Raw genomic sequence first — 17802 nt, 5'->3', positions numbered from 1 at the left:
GTTAAACTGAATGCTATAGAAAAAAAAAAACACACACACACACACACAATACAAAACAAGAGTTTCGTAAAAGCTTAGATTTCTAGAGAGAAAAGCAACACAGGACTGGTACAGAAGAGCCAGGACTCAATCCAATAAAAATGTCAAAAATCAACAGAGGAAAAGAGAGGACAGAGTTAACTTTAAAATAATAAAGTCCTCCTGAGCCAAAGACAGAGTCTGTATTTGAAGAGAACTTCAAAAGACATGATGAAGAAACTCATTTACATAAAAATAAACACCACAAATTTGCTGAGAGCCAAGAGGTGAGACTATAACATCCTGTTTGTGGGATGAAGATGCACATTCCTTCCAATTGGAAAGAATGAGCAGCGTGGAATGGTGAGGGAGAAATATAAGTAGCTAACGGAAAGGCTTGGTTCTAAAGAAAGGCTGCTATGCTTGTTTGTTCAACAATGAATAGAAGGTAAACAGTGCTATCCCAACAATAAACTGCTGCTACTCAGATCACTCAGATCAAAGATGAGGGGGAGGAGTGATGGGGAGAGAAATTTATAAGAGGGGGATTGGGGTGAGAGGAGGAGATGGAGCCCAAGACCCGGATGTAAAGTGAATAAATAAATTAGTGGGGGAAAAAAGGGAATTGGTAACCCCTCCCACAAGTTTCTAACATAATCTTTATCATCTCCTAAGATGTTCCCTTTACTGAAGTCACTTGTGGTACTTTGTTAGACACTAGGTCAACAGGATTCCTTTGTACATCGCCTTTGGAAATATATCTAAAATAGTATGAAAAATACACATGCATATTTGTCTTTGAGTTAAACACAACTACTTCTCATTTTCAGGAGATGGCTGATTAGGTGCAGTGTCTAGGAGTGCAAACTAAAGGAAGAGGTGAGGCCTGAAAATCCCTCAGAATCTGCATTTGACCTCAGATTTACAAACGATGGTTTTTAAAATCTATGGTTAGAAATGTGGCCGGACCTCAGCCCTGTGAAAGTTCTGTGCCCCAGTGTAGGGGAATGCCAGGGCCAATAAGCAGGAGAGGGTGAGGTGACAGGCATGGGGAGTGGGGAGGCAGCTGGGGTTTGTTTTTGTTGTTTTCGTTTGTTTCTTTGTTTTTTAGAGGGGAAACTGGGAAGGGAGAAATTTACATGTAAATAAAGAAAATATCTAATAAAAAAAATTAAAAAAAAAAAGAAAGAAAGAAATGTGGCCACTGGGGCTCCTGAGACAGCTCTTCATTGAGGAGCATGCGCTACTCTCAAAGAGGACCTGGAGAGTATTCCCAGCACCCACCTGGCACCTCACTAGTGTCCAGAATTCCAATCCAGGGGACCTGAAACCCTCTTCTGACCTCTAAAGGCACTGCATGCACATAATGTAGATACATAAACATAAGCAAAAGAAGTCATACACATAAAGTAAATATTTAAAAAAACAAAGTGTGGCATTGTTTTTATTTTATAATACTAGTAAAATAAAACTTAAGAGTGTTCTTATTTGTAAAATTGTAAATGCCTATCTAGGGTTAGTAGCATTTCTTTTCCCAATTGTTTTCCCCTTTCTCCTAATACACCAATCCTTTCTATTTCCTAGTTATTTCAGGGGCAGCCGAAACAGTGGCTTCTACCTCTACTGTATTCACTGGTAGCTGGACACAACTGAGCATGTCTCTATTATTCTTTACCCATTTCCTGCATCTTCAAGATGGTATGAATACTTAATATTTGCCTTTCCTCCTTTTCTAGGAGTTCAGTGTCTGAGACCTAATATAATAGTTGTTAAATAACTTTTCATCACTGGAAGATTAGGAGGAGTCACTGCTTCCTGTGTGACATAGTAATTGAATACTTATGAAAAACATTGCATGCTTGTGCCAAATGCTTTAGTTTCTGTAAATATAGGTGTTGTGCTACAAGAGACCAACAAAACAGGATAATATATACATGCCTATTAATCTAGCTTCCCATACTGCTTCTTTACTTTTTAACCTTTTCCCAGAATACGTGATGGAATAACTAATTAATGAAACAATTAATGTTAGTATGAGAATCTGAATATGGCATTTTATAAAGTTCTATGTGTGTTCCAGGACAATATATCTACCTAGTAGTGCAAAATTTGGGACATATTAGATAGGAAAATATCTTTCCTAGCCTTAGAAAATAAATAATGTTTAGGACACCACACTCTATTGAGTCTTTGTGAAAATAAAATTATTTGGATTACAGCTAGGTTAAGTCAGGTCACCATAAAGACTTTCAAATGAATTACCATCCAGTGATAATTGGCAGACTGTTTGAGCATAGTATATTTCAATAAAACAAAAAGTATCAAACAACAGAATTTCCCTGTGAAGGTTCTATGCCCCAGTATAGGGAAATGCCAGGGCCAGTAAGCAGGAGAGGGTGGGGTGGTGAGCAGGAGGAGGGGGGAAGGAACGGGAGTTTGCTTTTGTTTTTGTTTTTGTTTTTATTTTATTTTATTTTTTTGGAGGGAACCTGGAAAATGAGATATTGTGTGTCATGTAAATAAAGAAAACATCTAATAAAAAAAGAATTTCCAACATAAATTCTATTGTGTTGAAAGCTAGTAGAGTTCATCTTGTAGGTATTGATGAACCAAATGTCCTATGAATAAAGCTAAATCCTTGATGAAACCATTGAAAGAGTCATTTTCATCTCCATAGGTAAGTATCCTAGTGGTGTCATTGTTGTTGCTGTTGTTGTTGTTGTTGTTGCTGCTGTTGTTGTTGTTTTGTTATTGTTGTCTTGCTTGTTATTTAAAAGTTCTGGATTTTCTTTTTTTGATTTCAAGAACTCTTTCCCCAGATATATTCTTTTGCATTTTTTCTATTTTGTTTCTATTCTCCTTTTTTGGAGACAAACTCTATGTTTGTCTGACTTTAGCTCACTTTGTAAGCCAAGCTGGCCTTGAACTTGTAATTGATCTCTGCCTTCCAAGTGCTCAGATTACAGGAGGAAACTAATATCTTGCTCTCTGATAGTGCTGACCTAATTCATCTGTTACCTGATTTCTCACTAAAAAGGCCTTATGTGACAAAGTTTTATAAAATTTCCAGTGTTCTCTAGTACTTCCTAATGCCTTAAACCTCTTTACTCTTTATTCTATAAACTGCTATCACCATCCTATGTGTCTATTTACCACTTACTTATCCTTAATTTCTAATTTCCATGAAGACAGGTTTATTCTTATTGCCCGGTATGAAGTGAATAGCCAATGAACAATTTGCATGAAACTTAAAACTAAAAATTCTCTAGAAAAGGCTTGAAATCAAAGAAAGATAATGTTTTCTTCTCTTCAGTGTTTTTATGGAAAAAATACTGCTGTAGTAGGGAATAGGAAAATAATTCATCAGAATCACAAATAAGGCAATGCCAACAATAACTGCTGAATTAAATCCAGTTGCAGGAGCCTTGTTCTTTTGGAGATTTGGAGAGTGAGATCTGCAGGACTCTCCGTGCCAGCCATAGTAACAGTGACACACAAATCCATTCTTCATATTCATTATTGTCTTCAGCTTACTTTTTGGGGAAATGACAAAATTGAAACCTTTGTTTGTGACATAATTCTTGCGGCTATCCTCAGGCATATGCAGATAAAAGGAGGATTCAGGTGTCTTCCGAACACATCTTCCATGACTGTTACATAGACTTTGACTACAGAGCTTTGCTGCTGATGTTACATTGAGAACATAGGGGCCCAATAGCCCATGAACAGTTTGTTGCACAGATAAGCAAGTCTCCTGTAGGAAAAAAAATAAGAGATGCTTATAGAGCAGTATAGAGTCCAGAGAAATAAACTCACACATATACAATCAAATGATCTTTGGCAAGGGTGTCAAGAATACACAACATGGAAAAGACCAACCTATTAGCAAATAGTGTTGGGAAAAAATTGTCTAAACAAAATTGAACCACTAGCTTATATAAGATACAAAACTTAGCAGAAAGTGGATTAAACTTAAACACAAAGAGCCAGAAACTGGTAAAGCTTTAAACAGAAAGTGTGCTTTTCTTCCTGCTTCCTGTCAGATGTGACAGCTCTTCTGCATGAGACCAGAAGCACCGAAGCTATGTCAGACTAAACACTTTTGCATACAAAGAAAAAGCAAAACTGTCAACGGAATGAGGAGGTATTATACAAATCAATGAAAAAGATGTGCAAAACCCCTATTTCCTGCAGTAACTAGCTTCATATCTAGACTGTAAGTGACTCAAAATAACACACACAATAACTGAAAGAAACAAAACAAAACAAACAAACAAACAAAAAAACAGTGTAGCCAGGCTTGATGGTGTGGTCCTATAACCTCAGCTGCTTGGGAGGCTGAGGCAAGAGAATCACAAGTCTGAGGTCTGAATGACCTACAGAGTTAAGTTCAAGCCCCATCCAGACAACTTAATAGTATCTCATCTTAAAAATGTGAGATAAAATGAAAGCCAGGGATATAGCTCACTGGTACAGCGCTTGCCAAGCATGTGTGAGGCTTCAGGTTCAGTTCCTAACACAGAAATTATGGATAAATAAACAGACAGGAGCATGGTGGCATACATCTTTAATTCCAGTACTCAATTGGAAGACAGAGGCAGGTTCAACGCCAGACTTTGAGTTCAATGCCAGATTAGTTTATACAGAAAGTTCTAGGCCACTAATAGAGTGAGATTTTTCTCTCAAGAAAAAAAAAGTTGGCTAACTCACTTGTATAAATAAATAAAATACATGAATAAATATTTTTAATTCTCAGAAAAGTGCAAATCAAAGGTACAATGAGACATTACCACATACCCATAAGTTTGGCTACTATTAGTACATATGTAGAGAGTACATGTATTGATGACATTGTTTGGAACCCTTTTAGCCTGCTGATTCAAATATAAAAGGATATAAGACCTATGGAATACAGTATGGAAGGTCTTTAAAGGTTAAAATTAGAACTATCATATGCATATATGTACATATACTCACATATGGGTATATATACAAAAAAAGTTTAAATTATGATCTGGAGGTGGCATCCACACTTCTATATTCAATGCAGGGCTATTTTTTTGTAGTCAAGAACTATAACTAAATGTCATCAAGAGATGCATGGATAATGATCACATGATATATACAATGGAATATAATCCAATCTTTAAAAATAAAAGAAGATTCTACCATTTGGGAAAAGGCTAGTGAATACAGAAGATGTTATGCTGTAATAAAAGAAGGAACAAAAAGCACCACAGTACGAGTCCATTTACACATAAGCCATCTAAATCATCAAATCAATACACTGAAAACTGCATGCGTGCTAGACAAACCAATGTCACAAATCTGCTGTAGAACATGATATCTATAACTAACACTGCTGGATGATGACTTTCCAAATCTGTTATAAAATAAATGCTAGGTTAAATATACTAACTACAAATTTTCAAAATAGCAATCAACTGTCATATAAATATAATTTTCCTTCCAGGTACACTTTTATTATGAGGTACCATAAAACTCAAAAATAACTGTAAACAATCTATTCTTCATAATAATAAAATGATTTTCAATTTTTCATAATAACTTGATGTTAGGTATATATAACAGCATTACTTTGACTAGAATTCCTACATTGTGAGTTTAATTCTAGTACATTTTTTTAAATGAAGAAAGTAAGACTGAGAGCAGTTACTTAACATACCCCAAATTATACCCTTAGAATATAATAATCAGCTTCTTACTTTAGGCTGCCCGAGTGGAGATTATCCTTGTCCACCCTTCTGTTAGCCACAGTGTAATATAGAATTGGGTGATCAGTGTTCGTCCCTATAGTCTTTGAACTTTGTTAAAGCCAAAGCAACAAACAACTGGCAGCTAACTGATGTGAGAAAACATTTGAAAATGTTTTAAAATTGTATAAAATTTTTTAAATTACTAGTTAAGACAGCAGTTCTCAACCTGTGAGTCATTATGTCTTTGATAAACTCTCTCCAAAATTATTCATAACAGCAGCAAATTATAGTTATGAAGTAGTAATGAAAACAATTTGATGGTTGGGAGTCACTAGAAATGAGGAACTGTATCAAATGGTTGCAGCATTAGGAAGATTGAGTACCACTGACTAGGATGTAATAGTAACAGAGAAATCATTACTGACCTTTGTATGTGAATATTCATATCCTCCCCACAATATTATTCCTGCTGCTCCCAATGCAGCACTTTCACCAATTGTGTGCACTAAGTCCTCCTATAAGAGAAGGAACAGGAGAAAATTTTGTCAAGTCGTGTTAAGCAGGGCTCATTAAGATTGTTTTCTATAAAGAAAAAGCCATAAAAGAACTGGAAAAGGTGATTTGGGCATTTTAGATTATCTGATAATACTCTAGTATTCCAGGAAAAACTCGAAATAATGAAGCTATAAAAATAAATATATTCAGGACTAGAGAGATGGTTCAGAGGTTAAGAGTACTGCCTGCTCTTCCAGAGGTTCTGAGTTCAATTCCCAGCAACCACATGGTGGCTCACAACCACCTATAATGAGTTCTGGTGTCCTTTTCTGGCCCTGAGGCATAGATGTAAGCAATAATAAATAAATCCTTAAAAAGTAAATAAATAAGGACAGGATACTTCCAGTCTCCATCTGCACCCAGGAGCTAAGGCTGTTCCATAGCCCTCCACCAACAAATCCTGTCAGGAGAGAGTTGGTCTCGAGGAGTTCTCTCACTCCTAAGTTCAGAGGTGAGATTACCATTTTCACTCCAATAACTGTACAAAGTGGGACCACCCAGTAGTGCACAGGGCACAGGAACAATGGAGCAGCTGGGGACAGGATCCTTCCTGGCTCCATCTGCATGTCAGAGCTAAAGCTGTCCCACATCCCTCTGCACTCAAACACCACCGAGGAGAGAGCTGGTCTCTCCAGGAGTGTTAACAAACCTAAAATCACAGGCTCACAGGCCCACAGGTGGGACAAGCACCAGTCTAACAGTAAGACCAACTAACACCAGAAATAACCAGATGGCAAGAGGCAAGCACAAGAACATAACCAACAGAAACCAAGGCTATTTGGCATCATCAGAACCCAGTTTTCCCACCACAACAAGTCCTGGATACATCAATACTCTGAAAAAGCAAAATTTGGATTTAAAAATACATCTCATGATGATGATAGAGGACATTAAGAAGGACATAAATAACTCCCTTAAAGAAATACAGGAGAACACACATAAATAGCTTAAAGCCCTTAAAGAGGAAACACAAAAATCCCTTAAAGAATTACAGGAAAACACAACCAAACAGGTAAAGGAATTGAACAAAACCATCCAGGATCTAAAAATGGAAATAGAAACAATAAAGAAATCACAAAGGCAAACAACCCTGGAAATAGAAAATCTAGGAAGGAGATCAGGAGTCACAGATGCAAGCATCACCAACACAATGCAAGAAATAGAAGAGAGAATCACAGGTACAGAAGACACCATAGAAAACATTGACACAACAGTCAAAGAAAATGCAAAATGCAAAAAGCTCCTAACACAAAACATCCAGGAAATCCAGGACACAATGAGAAGACCAAAACTAAAGATAATAAGTACAGAAGAGAGTGAAGATTCCCAACTTAAAGGGCTAGAAAATATCTCCAACAAAATTATAGAAAACTTCCCTAACCTAAAGAAAGAGATGGCCATGAACATATAAAAAGCCTACATAACTCCAAATAGATTGGACCAGAAAAGAAATTCTTCCCATCACATAATAATCAAAACAACAAATGCACAAAACAAAGAGAGAAAACTAAAAGCAGTAAGGGAAAAAAGTCAACTAACATATAATGACAGACATATCAGAATTGCACCAGATTCTCACCAGAGAATATAAAAGCCAGAAGATCCTGGGCAGGTGTCATATAGACAGTAAGAGAACAAAAAATACCAGCCCAGGCTATAATACCCAACAAAGCTCTCAATTAACAAATATGGAGAAACCAAGATATACCATGACAAAACCAAGTTTATACAATATCTTTGCCCAAATCCAGCCCTACAAAAGATAATAGATGGAAACCCAACACAAGGAGGGAAACTACAACCTAGAAAAAGCAAGGAAATAATCCTCTTTTAACAAACCAAAAATAAGATAGCCACATGAACATAATTCCACCTCTAATAACAAAAATAACAGAAAGCAACAATCATTTTTCCTTAATATCTCTTAACATCACTAGACTCAATTCCTCAATAAAAAGACATAGACTAATGGATGGAATATTTAAACAGGACCCAGCATTTTGCTGCACACAGGAAACGCACCTCAGTGACAAAGACAGACACTACCTCAGAGTTTGTGGCTGGAAAACAATTTTCCAAGCAAATGGCCCCAAGAACAAGCTGAAGTAGCCATTCGAATACTAAATAAAATCGACTTTCAACCAAAAGTTAACAAAAAAGATAAGGAAGGATGCTTCATGCCCATAAAAGGGAAAATCTACCAAAATGAACTCTCAATTCTGAACATCTATGTTCCAAATGCAAAGGGACCCACATTCATAAAAGAAACTTTACTAAAGCTCAAAGCACACATCACACCTCACACAATAATAGCGGAAGACTTCTATACCCCCACTCTCAGCAATGGACAGATCATAGAAACAGAAACTAAACAGAGACAGTGAAACTAACAGAAGTTATGAACCAAATGGATTTAACAGATATCTATAGAACATTTCATCCTAAAACAAAAGAATATACCTTCTCAGTACCTCATGTTACTTCTCCAAAACTGGCCATATAATCAGTAACAAAATGGGCCTCAACAAATACAAAAAGATTGATATAATCCCAAACCTCATATCAGATCACCTCAGTCTTCAATAAAAACAATAGAAAGCCCACATACACATGGAAGCTGGACAACACTCTACTCAATGATAACTTTGTCAAGTAAGAAATAAACAAATTAAAGACTTTTTAGAATTTAATGAAAATGAAGGCACAAATACCCAAACTTATGGGACACAATGAAAGCAATGCTAAAAGGAAAACTCATAGCTCTGAGTGCCTCCAAAAAGAGCCTGGACAGACCATACACTAGCAGTTTGATAGCACATCTGAAAGCTCTAGAACAAAAAGAAGTAAATACACCCAAGAGGAGTAGATGATGGGAAATAATTAAACTCAGGGCTGAAATCAACCAAGTTGTGGATCCCTACCCTAATATATACATCCACAAAACATTCCCACCCCTAATGCTCAGGGAACATTGGACAAGGATAATGGCAAAAAACAAAACTAGATGGAGAAAAGCCCATAAGGCCTCAACTCTACACAAAGAACTACACAAAGCAAGGCAAATGAGGAAAGCTGGGAATGGGAGAGAGGACCTTTCCCAGGGGAGAGCACAACAACTGGTTGTCCAGTGCCAAAAATCAACCCTGAAAACATACATTATACAGACTGACCAGGTTATATTTAGGAATATATATATGTATCTGTGTATATACATATATATTCCTAAATATACATATACAGATATACATGTAATAATAATTATTTTAAAAAGATATAAATTTTAAGGAGTGTGGGGAGGGGTACAAAGGAGTATGCAGAAGGGTTTGGAGGGGAAAAAAAGAAAAATGTTGTAATCAAATTATAAATATATTTATATAAAAATATTTTAATATTTTATGTCAAAAATTAAAATAACCCATGATGAGGAGAGTAAGGCTATATGAGCAAATTGAATGCTAATCTTTAGTCACATTTATATAATGTCAAACTTCCTTCTAAATATTTATACTTACACTCATAGACAAATGCTACTCCCAGGCTTGACAGAGAAGCTTTTCTTTTCAGTGAAAGGCTTTGTGAATGCAGTGATTCAAGCTGCTCACGGTTCTGAGAATAAGTGACAGTTGAGATTCCAACCCTAAACATAATAGCTGCACCACTCTCTCTAAGGTTCTTAATAGAAATATGGATAAAGGCTGCAAAATTCTATCTTTAAAGCGTGATAGTCATTTTAAACATGATGTCAAAGCACCTACAGTTGAGTTTACTGGACAAGCACAAGACTAGACCTGTCAACAGTGGATCGTGGATGGGAGAAGCTCATGGATTCTACCCTCCTTGCTATTCTATTGGCTACTAAGATAGTCCAGGTGAGTTGAGTTGGTCATTGTCTTAAGTTGTACACCCAGAGATGTGTCCACCAGGTACCAATGGGTAGTTCTAAATCCACAGTCTCACCGACAACCCTTGTTAAAAATCAAGATCACGACACAGAATAAAAGAACATGAATGTGACAGATGTAGAGGCTCACAGCCACCCATTGAACTGAGTACACGCTCCCCAATGAAGGAGTTAGAGAAAGGACCTATAGAGCTGAGGGGTTTGCAGCCCCTTAGGACGAACAACAATATGAACTAACTAGCACCCTCAGAACTCCCAGGGTCTCAACCACCAACCAAGGACTGCACATGGTGGGTCTGATTGTTCTGGCAGCATGTGTATAGTAGAGGATTGCAAATTTGATCATCAATAGGATGATCCTCAGCCCTGTGAAGGTTCTGTGCCCCAGTGTAGAGGAATGCCAGGGCCAGGAAGTGGGAGAGGGTGGGGTGGCAGGCATGGGGAGAGGGGACGCAACAGGGGTTTGTTCTTGTGTTTGTTTGTTTGTTTGTTTGTTGGAGGGGAAACTGGGAAAGAAGAAATTTACATGTAAATAAAGAAAATATCTAATAAAAAAATTTTAAAAAAAAGAACATGAATGTGGTAAAGAAACTTGTAGAAGGGAATAGTGACAGGAAAGGAAGGAAATAGGAGAGGTTAGGGAATGAGGGTAGTCAGAATGTATTATATAATGTATGAAATTGTCAAAGAACAAATGCTATCAATAGAAAAAGTCCTACCTGTAAGAATTTACTACTAGAAAAGTACAAATTTGCAACTTTGGTAAGATACATTTTTTGCAGGTATGTAAAAAAAAAAACCATTGGATAGGGATGTCAAGAAGGTAGAGAGCAAAGATAACAACTAGGGATAATGGGAGTTGTCTTGTGAAAAACTATAAAGGCCCAACAAGTTCAATATCAGTCCAGAAAAAAAAAAGAAGGGAAGATATTAGAGTAATTTCTAATTTGGACATATAATTCTTAGTTACCTGTTAGATAATGGAAAGAGAAGGAAGGAGGCATTCAAGTGACTCTTAGGTTGAGCGACTGGGTAGATTAGAAATTGAGGAGGAGGTTATGTTCTGGGTTGTAGGCCAAAAACTAGTAAGAAACAGAATGAGGGGAAGGTAAGATGAACAGCAGGAGAAATCGTCTAAATGTTTTCCTCTCCCACAATGTATTTATTAGAAATTCTTTGAAAAAGCTGGAGCACTCCAGGACCAGATGAGTAAATTTTTATGCCACAACCAAGCTTTTCTACACTACAGAAAAGCTCCAATTGAGCTTAGTTAGCAAAAATTAAGTATCTCTTATTCGAAAGGCTTGGAACCAAAACTACTTCAAGTGTCTGACTTTCTCATATTTTATCTTCAGTTTTGGGTATATATGTGTGGAGTATGTGCACATGAGGGATTCCAGAAGAGAGTGTTAGGAACCTGTGGAGTTGGAGTTACAGGCTGTTGTGAACTGCTTGATATAAATGCTGGGAATTAATCTCAGGTCTTCTGCAAAGGCTGGATGTGCTCTAAGTGCTGAGGCATCTCTCCAGATCCTACTCTTATATTTTAAATGTAAATTGTAGGCCATTCCTTCTGAACTCTATTTCATACACCAATAAACCATATAACCTACTCATCAAAAAGTATACAGTATCTTAAAGCTATTATTAATAAGTCTAATGCTTTCCTGGTATGTATGCCTCACTTGTCAACCAACAGGATAGATTATTTTCACCCACTGTCTAAGAAACATAACTTTTCCATAGGAGTTCTCCTGGCAAAAGACCTGTCTTATGTTTAAGGAATGTGGTGCCATTTATAGAGAAGAATGAGTTCTTCCCTTGTATTACTTTAAAAATTGCAGATCAAGAAGACTAGCAGAAGGATCCCAAAGCAGAAATCCCCAAACCTAAAATGCTCTAAAATCTGAAACTGTTTGAACAGGTCTGCTGCAACAAGAGAAACATTCTAGACCTGACCTCAGGTGGATGGCTACAAAGACACATTAAAGTATTCTTAACTCACCATTTACTATTAAGATGAACCCTCTAGCTTCTTGGATCATTAGTTTTTACTGTCAGTATTAATTACAGTATTATTGACCCTTCATTGTCACTAAATAATTTTGAATGGATAACTATATCCTCTATGCCCATACTATTTTATGCAATATGTTTTAATCACTCTCCTCCCCCAGCTATCAGATCCATCCATCCTGCCCCCAGCTGTTCAACTTTGTGTCCTCCTTATTTTTTAACCCATCAAGTACAATTTGTGCTGCCCATATACTCTTAGATGTGTGACAATCAGCTGGATCATGGTTAACCTCCCAAGTGTTGTACTCTTAACGAAAACTGACCCTTCCTCTCTCGGGAGCTATTAGTTACTTGGCTCCTTATCTGGAGCTGAGATTTTGTGTCCACCTCCTCTCTAGAATTTTGTTTGGCTTCAGCTTATGTTGGTCTTGTGCATGCTTATGGCTCTTATCACCTTCCTGCTCTCTCTTCTTCAATGATCCCTGAGCCTTAGAAGGAGTGGGAGTAATATATACCCCACTTAGGATGAACATTTCGTGGTCTCTTATTATTCTCTATACCTTGGCCAGTTGTGGCTCTCTATATTAATCACCATCCACTGCAAAAGGAAGCTCATTTTCTTTTTGCCGATTTAGTAGAATAATAGTTATAGTTCTTCACTAAGGCTTATGACCCATCTAGCCAAAGGTTCTTTTCATCCCAATAATGGTGCCAAGCATAGTTTTCATCTTGTGAAATAGGCCTTAAGTCCAATCAGAAAGTGATCGGTTGCCCACGATGTTGGTGTTAATATTGCACTAATGGGTTTGCTTGCCAGGCTGGTAGTCATTGTAGTTCAAATAGTCTTTTTTGACAAAAGAATTTGAAAAGGTGATACTTGAGAGATCTATCAGTTGAAAGAGAGTTCAATGAAAAGACTTTGGAAAGCAAGAACAATTCCTTAAAGTATTCAGAGAAGTGGCTTTTAAAGCAACATTTATTATTATTTTAGGTGTGTGTGTGTGTGTGTGTGTGTGAGAGAGAGAGAGAGAGAGAGAGAGAGAGAGAGAGAGAGAGAGAGAGAGAGAGAGAAGATATACTGCACCATGCATGTGTGGAGATCAGAGGACAACTTTCAGGAGTTGCTTCTCTCCTTTTGTGGGTTATAGTGATCAAACTCAAGTTGTCAGGTTTGCAATGCAAGTAATTTTGCCTGCTGAACCTCCCACCTCTGACCCAGACTGACTTCTTAAATACTTAGTCTATGCTGTACTTGAAATAGTGTTCAAACTAATGGTATAAAGTTATCCAAAGGCAAAGTAACTCTATGCATGAACTTCCTAAGAATGAATATTGCCCTAAAATGGAGGTTTCTTTCTGGTACAGGAAGTAGTCCATCAAAAAAAAAAAAAAAAACTAAAGCAAAAGCCAAGTAAAAGTGAATTCATGCTTGAGTGGAAGTGGATTATTTTTGTACAGTAATATTATGACTTTTTTGTCCTAAACTTATTGAATGAACCTATCATTTTGAATAACATTAGTAATCTTGTGATGATAAAACTAGCTAGTCTGAGGGGCTGGAGAGATGGCTCAGTGGTTAAGAGCACTGATTGCTCTTCTGAAGGTCCTAAGTTCAAATCCCAGCAACCACATGGTGGCTCACAACCATCTGTAATGAGATCTGATGCCCTCCTCTGGTATGTCTGAGACAAGTACAGTGTGCTTACATATAATAAATAAATCTTTAAAAAAAACTAGCTAGTCTAATCAATAACATATAATAAATAGTAGGCTGACAGGTTTTATTCTGAAGCCTTATAGGAAGAGTTACTTCTGCATTGAAGTACCCTTACTATGACATAGTGGTCTAAGGAAGTGAGCTCTAATAGTCTTACCTCTGTGTTAGTCATTGTAATAATGGAGCTGTTGGCACTCGGATAGGCTTAGTAATTTTCTCATGCATCCATGTGTCTAATGGTTGCATCCATCCAACAATGTCCCAAGTGACAATCTAGCTGACATTTGAGCACTTCAAGAATCTGCAAGTTCATTATTTCCCAAGCAAGTACATCAAATATTTCTAAGCTTCATACTTGGTACTAAAGATGAAGATATCCCTGTCCTGGCTTCATTTCCACTTGCTGTGATAAGATACTCTGATGAAAACAACTTATGAAAGAATGTGGTTATTGTTGTTCACAATGTGAGGTTACAGCCCAGCGTTTACAAGAAGTCAAGGCAGCAAGGACTACAAGTAGCTAGTCACATTCCATCCTGAGCAGATAAAGGTTGGATGCCTATGTGCTTCCTATTGTTCGGTTCCTATTGGTCAGTTCACTTTCATTCAGTCCGGGATCCGAATCTGGGAAATGCTACATCCCACTTTTAGTTTTTCCCACATCAACTAGCAGATTCAAGGCATTTACCCCACAGCCATGACCACAGGGCAACCCAATTTAAACAATTCCTCATTGAAAACCTCTTCCCAGGTGATCCTAAATTGTGTCAAGTTGACACCTACAAACAATTATCAAAATATCTGTTTATATAAATTACTAATCCACTGACACTGACTATTAGCCCATATTGTGGACTTCTAAGAAACATTCAATAGAATCCATGCCATCTTTTCAGCAAATATAATACTGTATAGTGAAAAGTTCAGTTGGTTAATACCTTAATTCCAAATCCCCATTTTGTATACTTCCAATCTGAAAAACTGCCAGAACCCTTATGAGAAACTCTTGTGAGTTCTGAGTTTGTTTGTTTGTTTGTTTTCGAAACAGGGTTTCTCTGGTGTAACACTGGCTGTCTAAATGATTTTTTTTATCTTCTAAAATTCTAGATAGAGTATCTAATCAGTTGTTTGGAATTTCAGAATTAAGTTCACATTTGAATAAATACACTCCTTTACTATTAGAATAACATTTTAATGAGAAATAAATATCACTCAAAATTTTCCTTCTAAACTTTACATACATTCTATTAACCTTATAATTTTTTTACACATATTCTATTAACCTTATATAGTTTTTTTCTTACCTCTGACAGAACGTCAATACTTTGCAAATAAAATGGTCTGGAAAAAATGAAAACTGGCAAAGCATAGTCCTTTGTAGCCATTTCGGCAACCCTCAGGGCTTCTCTCACTCGAAAATGAACAAATTTCAGTGCATTTAAGTTTGACTTTAATATTTTACTCAAATATATGGAAGGATAAAGTGCTGCACTTTTTTCCCACAGCCACATGAGTTGGTCATTGCGGAAAATCTCATCATCTGGGCAAGTACCTGTGTAGAACTCTGGATTTATCCGGTAATCATAATTGTAGCAATCTGGATAGAGATAGAAGCCCCATAAACGCTTTGGTCTCATTTCTAAAGCCAACGTGAGAGTAATGTTCATAAAACTTCTTCCAGCATTTTCAAATTCTTGTTGAGCAACTGTTCTCACTTTCGTTTCTGCCCAGTCAGGATGGTGGTGTCGAGTGAAGGCTAGCGAGTGGTTTTTATATATTATTCTGCTGCCCCAATTCCTATCCCACTGGGGTCTCCAGCCTTCCCAGTCAATAACAGCAAGTCCTTCCGATCTCCACAAAGTGACAGCATCCGCAATGTCACCGGCACTTTTCCTGAGGTGCTCAGAGAGGTTCACCTTCTGAGGTATTCCACCATAGAAAGATGTTCCATCTTCAGAGAAATAAGGATAATATCCGAGTTCCTTTGGATAAAATACGGCAATAGTGGATCCACTCTGTGTTTCAAAAGGATTTGGAATGATGTTAAATACTTGAAGATTCATGTTTACATCGAAATTATCTTTACAAAATAAAGTAGGGATAGCCCAGAAAACGTTGAAAGGTTGGTTCTTGATCACAGGAGGCATTGCTGGTTTGAGGGCTGCCTGAGCGACCAGAATAGCAAAGAACACCAGTTCACCAAGCTGCGCCACCCACTGGCTACACATGGATTGTTGTTTTCTGCAACGTGTGCTAAAAGCAAGAACAAATATTCACATGAAGGACTCAAACGCCTGGCTAGTTTCATAGTGTAGATTAAATATTTTCAAAGATTTATGGGCTTTATTAACACACTTATTTGTGGTGTCCTCTGAACAGGAGAAGAAAAATGAGACTTTTGTTGCCTCCTTGAAATGTTGAAGGAGACTTAGTGAATACGGGCTAGAAATTTCATACAGATCCTCTTCCACGTAAACGCCGTGCTCATCTGTACAAACTTGCTATTTGTTCTGAAATTTAATTTCCTATAATTCTGAGTGCATGCCCCAAACCATCATACACCAGCAAGCCTTTGGTGTGAGGCCAACTAGAAAAATGCATCTCAATAAACTGACATTTTTCTATTAATTATCAGAAAAGAAATTCTAAAACCATGGCTACTTGGAAATTAACCAATGTTGGCAGTTTTATCCAATGTAGGACAAAAAAAAAATGATGAGCTGTATTAATAATAAGTAGTGCCCTGGATGGGATTTGACGTGTACTGACCTCAAGGGTTTATTTGATTGTTTCCAAACCACAGAAGAGTTCCCACAGGAATAGCATAAGATGACACAGAAACTAGAGGTGCCTGTCAATCATCTGTTGTTGATTGTAGATCTGGATAAAGTCTTTTCTTGGGCATAGAAATAAACATTTTAAAACTATTATGTCCTTAAGACCACTATTATTCTATGAAGGAATTGGGCCATATTCTCAGAGGCTAGGTTGCAAGTAAAACTCAGTCACACATAATCAGTTAAGACAAAAAACTGCCAAAGAATTTTGCCAGAACATGAGGACGAAGGGGCAAGGCATTCCAGCCAATCAGATTATATCCTGAAAGCAATATGGCTGAAGTTGTCTAGCAAAGTTACTTTGTTATTTTGTTGTATTTTAAAATAAGGTATGCTGGTTAGTTTGGGCTGTTAACTTGACACAATCTAGAATCACTTGGTAAGAGAGTCTTACTGGGAAAATATCTACATGGAAATTGGCCAGTGGGTGTCTGTGAGGATTTTTCTTCATTGTTTATTGGTGTAGAAAGAGTCAAACCATTGTAGGCTGCACCATTTCATGGGTCCGGCCCTGACCTCTCCAAGAGTAAAGAAAAATAGCTGAGCATTAATAAGTAAGCAGATACTTGTTTCTCTCTGTGCTTGACTATGGATATGATGTGACCAGTTCTTGATCGGACTTCCCAGAAATGACAGGCTATAGCCTAGAATTGTCATGTAAATAAATCCTTTGTTTCCTACGTTGCTTTTGGTCAAGACATTTCATCACAGAAATTAAACCAAAACATAGATCTATTTCCAATTTTCTTTGAAGTAGTTAAATTTTGTCTGTTTTTAGGAATGATAGTTACTAAGTATGTATATTTTCTTATTTAATCTATCAAATGCTGTAAAATATACAAACCAAAATCATATGCAAATTCTGACAGCATAGCACCCAAAGTGTGTTAAAAAAAAAAAAAACCCTTTCTTAAAAACATTTTTTAAAAAAATCAAGGGCTTCTTGGCCCTGTGAAGGTTTTGTGCCCCAGTGTAAGGGAATGCCAGGGCCAATAAGTGGGAGAGGCTGGGATGGCAAGCAGGGGGAGGGGGGAAGCAACA

General features: G+C 37.1%; 1 protein-coding gene and 1 long non-coding RNA gene across 2 annotated transcripts in view; one reads left to right on the top strand and one right to left on the bottom strand.

Annotated features, from left to right (window-relative positions):
* Nucleotides 1-2458: 2458 nt before the first annotated feature.
* Nucleotides 2459-16974, bottom strand: LOC116098025 (hyaluronidase-like). Its single transcript, XM_031380773.1, has 4 exons — nucleotides 16694-16974; nucleotides 15229-16177; nucleotides 6161-6250; nucleotides 2459-3772 (listed from the first exon to the last, which is right to left on the bottom strand). Exons 2-4 carry the CDS (start codon nucleotides 16150-16152, stop codon nucleotides 3284-3286), a joined length of 1503 nt encoding a protein of 500 aa, XP_031236633.1. The 5' UTR covers nucleotides 16153-16177; nucleotides 16694-16974; the 3' UTR covers nucleotides 2459-3283.
* A 54-nt stretch (nucleotides 16975-17028) lies between these two features.
* Nucleotides 17029-17802, top strand: part of LOC116098024 — a 3131-nt gene continuing 2357 nt past the window's right edge. Inside the window, exon 1 of the long non-coding RNA XR_004121670.1 lies at nucleotides 17029-17090. This is a non-coding gene — a long non-coding RNA (uncharacterized LOC116098024). The remainder of the gene's footprint in view (nucleotides 17091-17802) is intronic.

The sequence above is a fragment of the Mastomys coucha genome, unplaced genomic scaffold (genome assembly GCF_008632895.1).
Source record: "Mastomys coucha isolate ucsf_1 unplaced genomic scaffold, UCSF_Mcou_1 pScaffold20, whole genome shotgun sequence".
NCBI lineage: Eukaryota > Metazoa > Chordata > Mammalia > Rodentia > Muridae > Mastomys > Mastomys coucha.
The sequence above is the reverse complement of the archived record's forward strand: the minus strand, read 5'-3'. Positions and strand labels throughout refer to the sequence as shown.

Bases quoted from the DNA above. Each gene is read 5' to 3' on its own strand.
- LOC116098025 (XM_031380773.1), bottom strand. From the start codon at position 16,152: ATGTGTAGCCAGTGGGTGGCGCAGCTTGGTGAACTGGTGTTCTTTGCT. The intron at 6,251-15,228 runs GTAAGAAAAAAA...CTTCTCTTATAG, and splicing joins GTATTGACGTTCTGTCAGAG to GAGGACTTAGTGCACACAAT. The intron at 3,773-6,160 runs GTCAGTAATGAT...TTTTTCCTACAG, and splicing joins ATGAATATTCACATACAAAG to GAGACTTGCTTATCTGTGCA.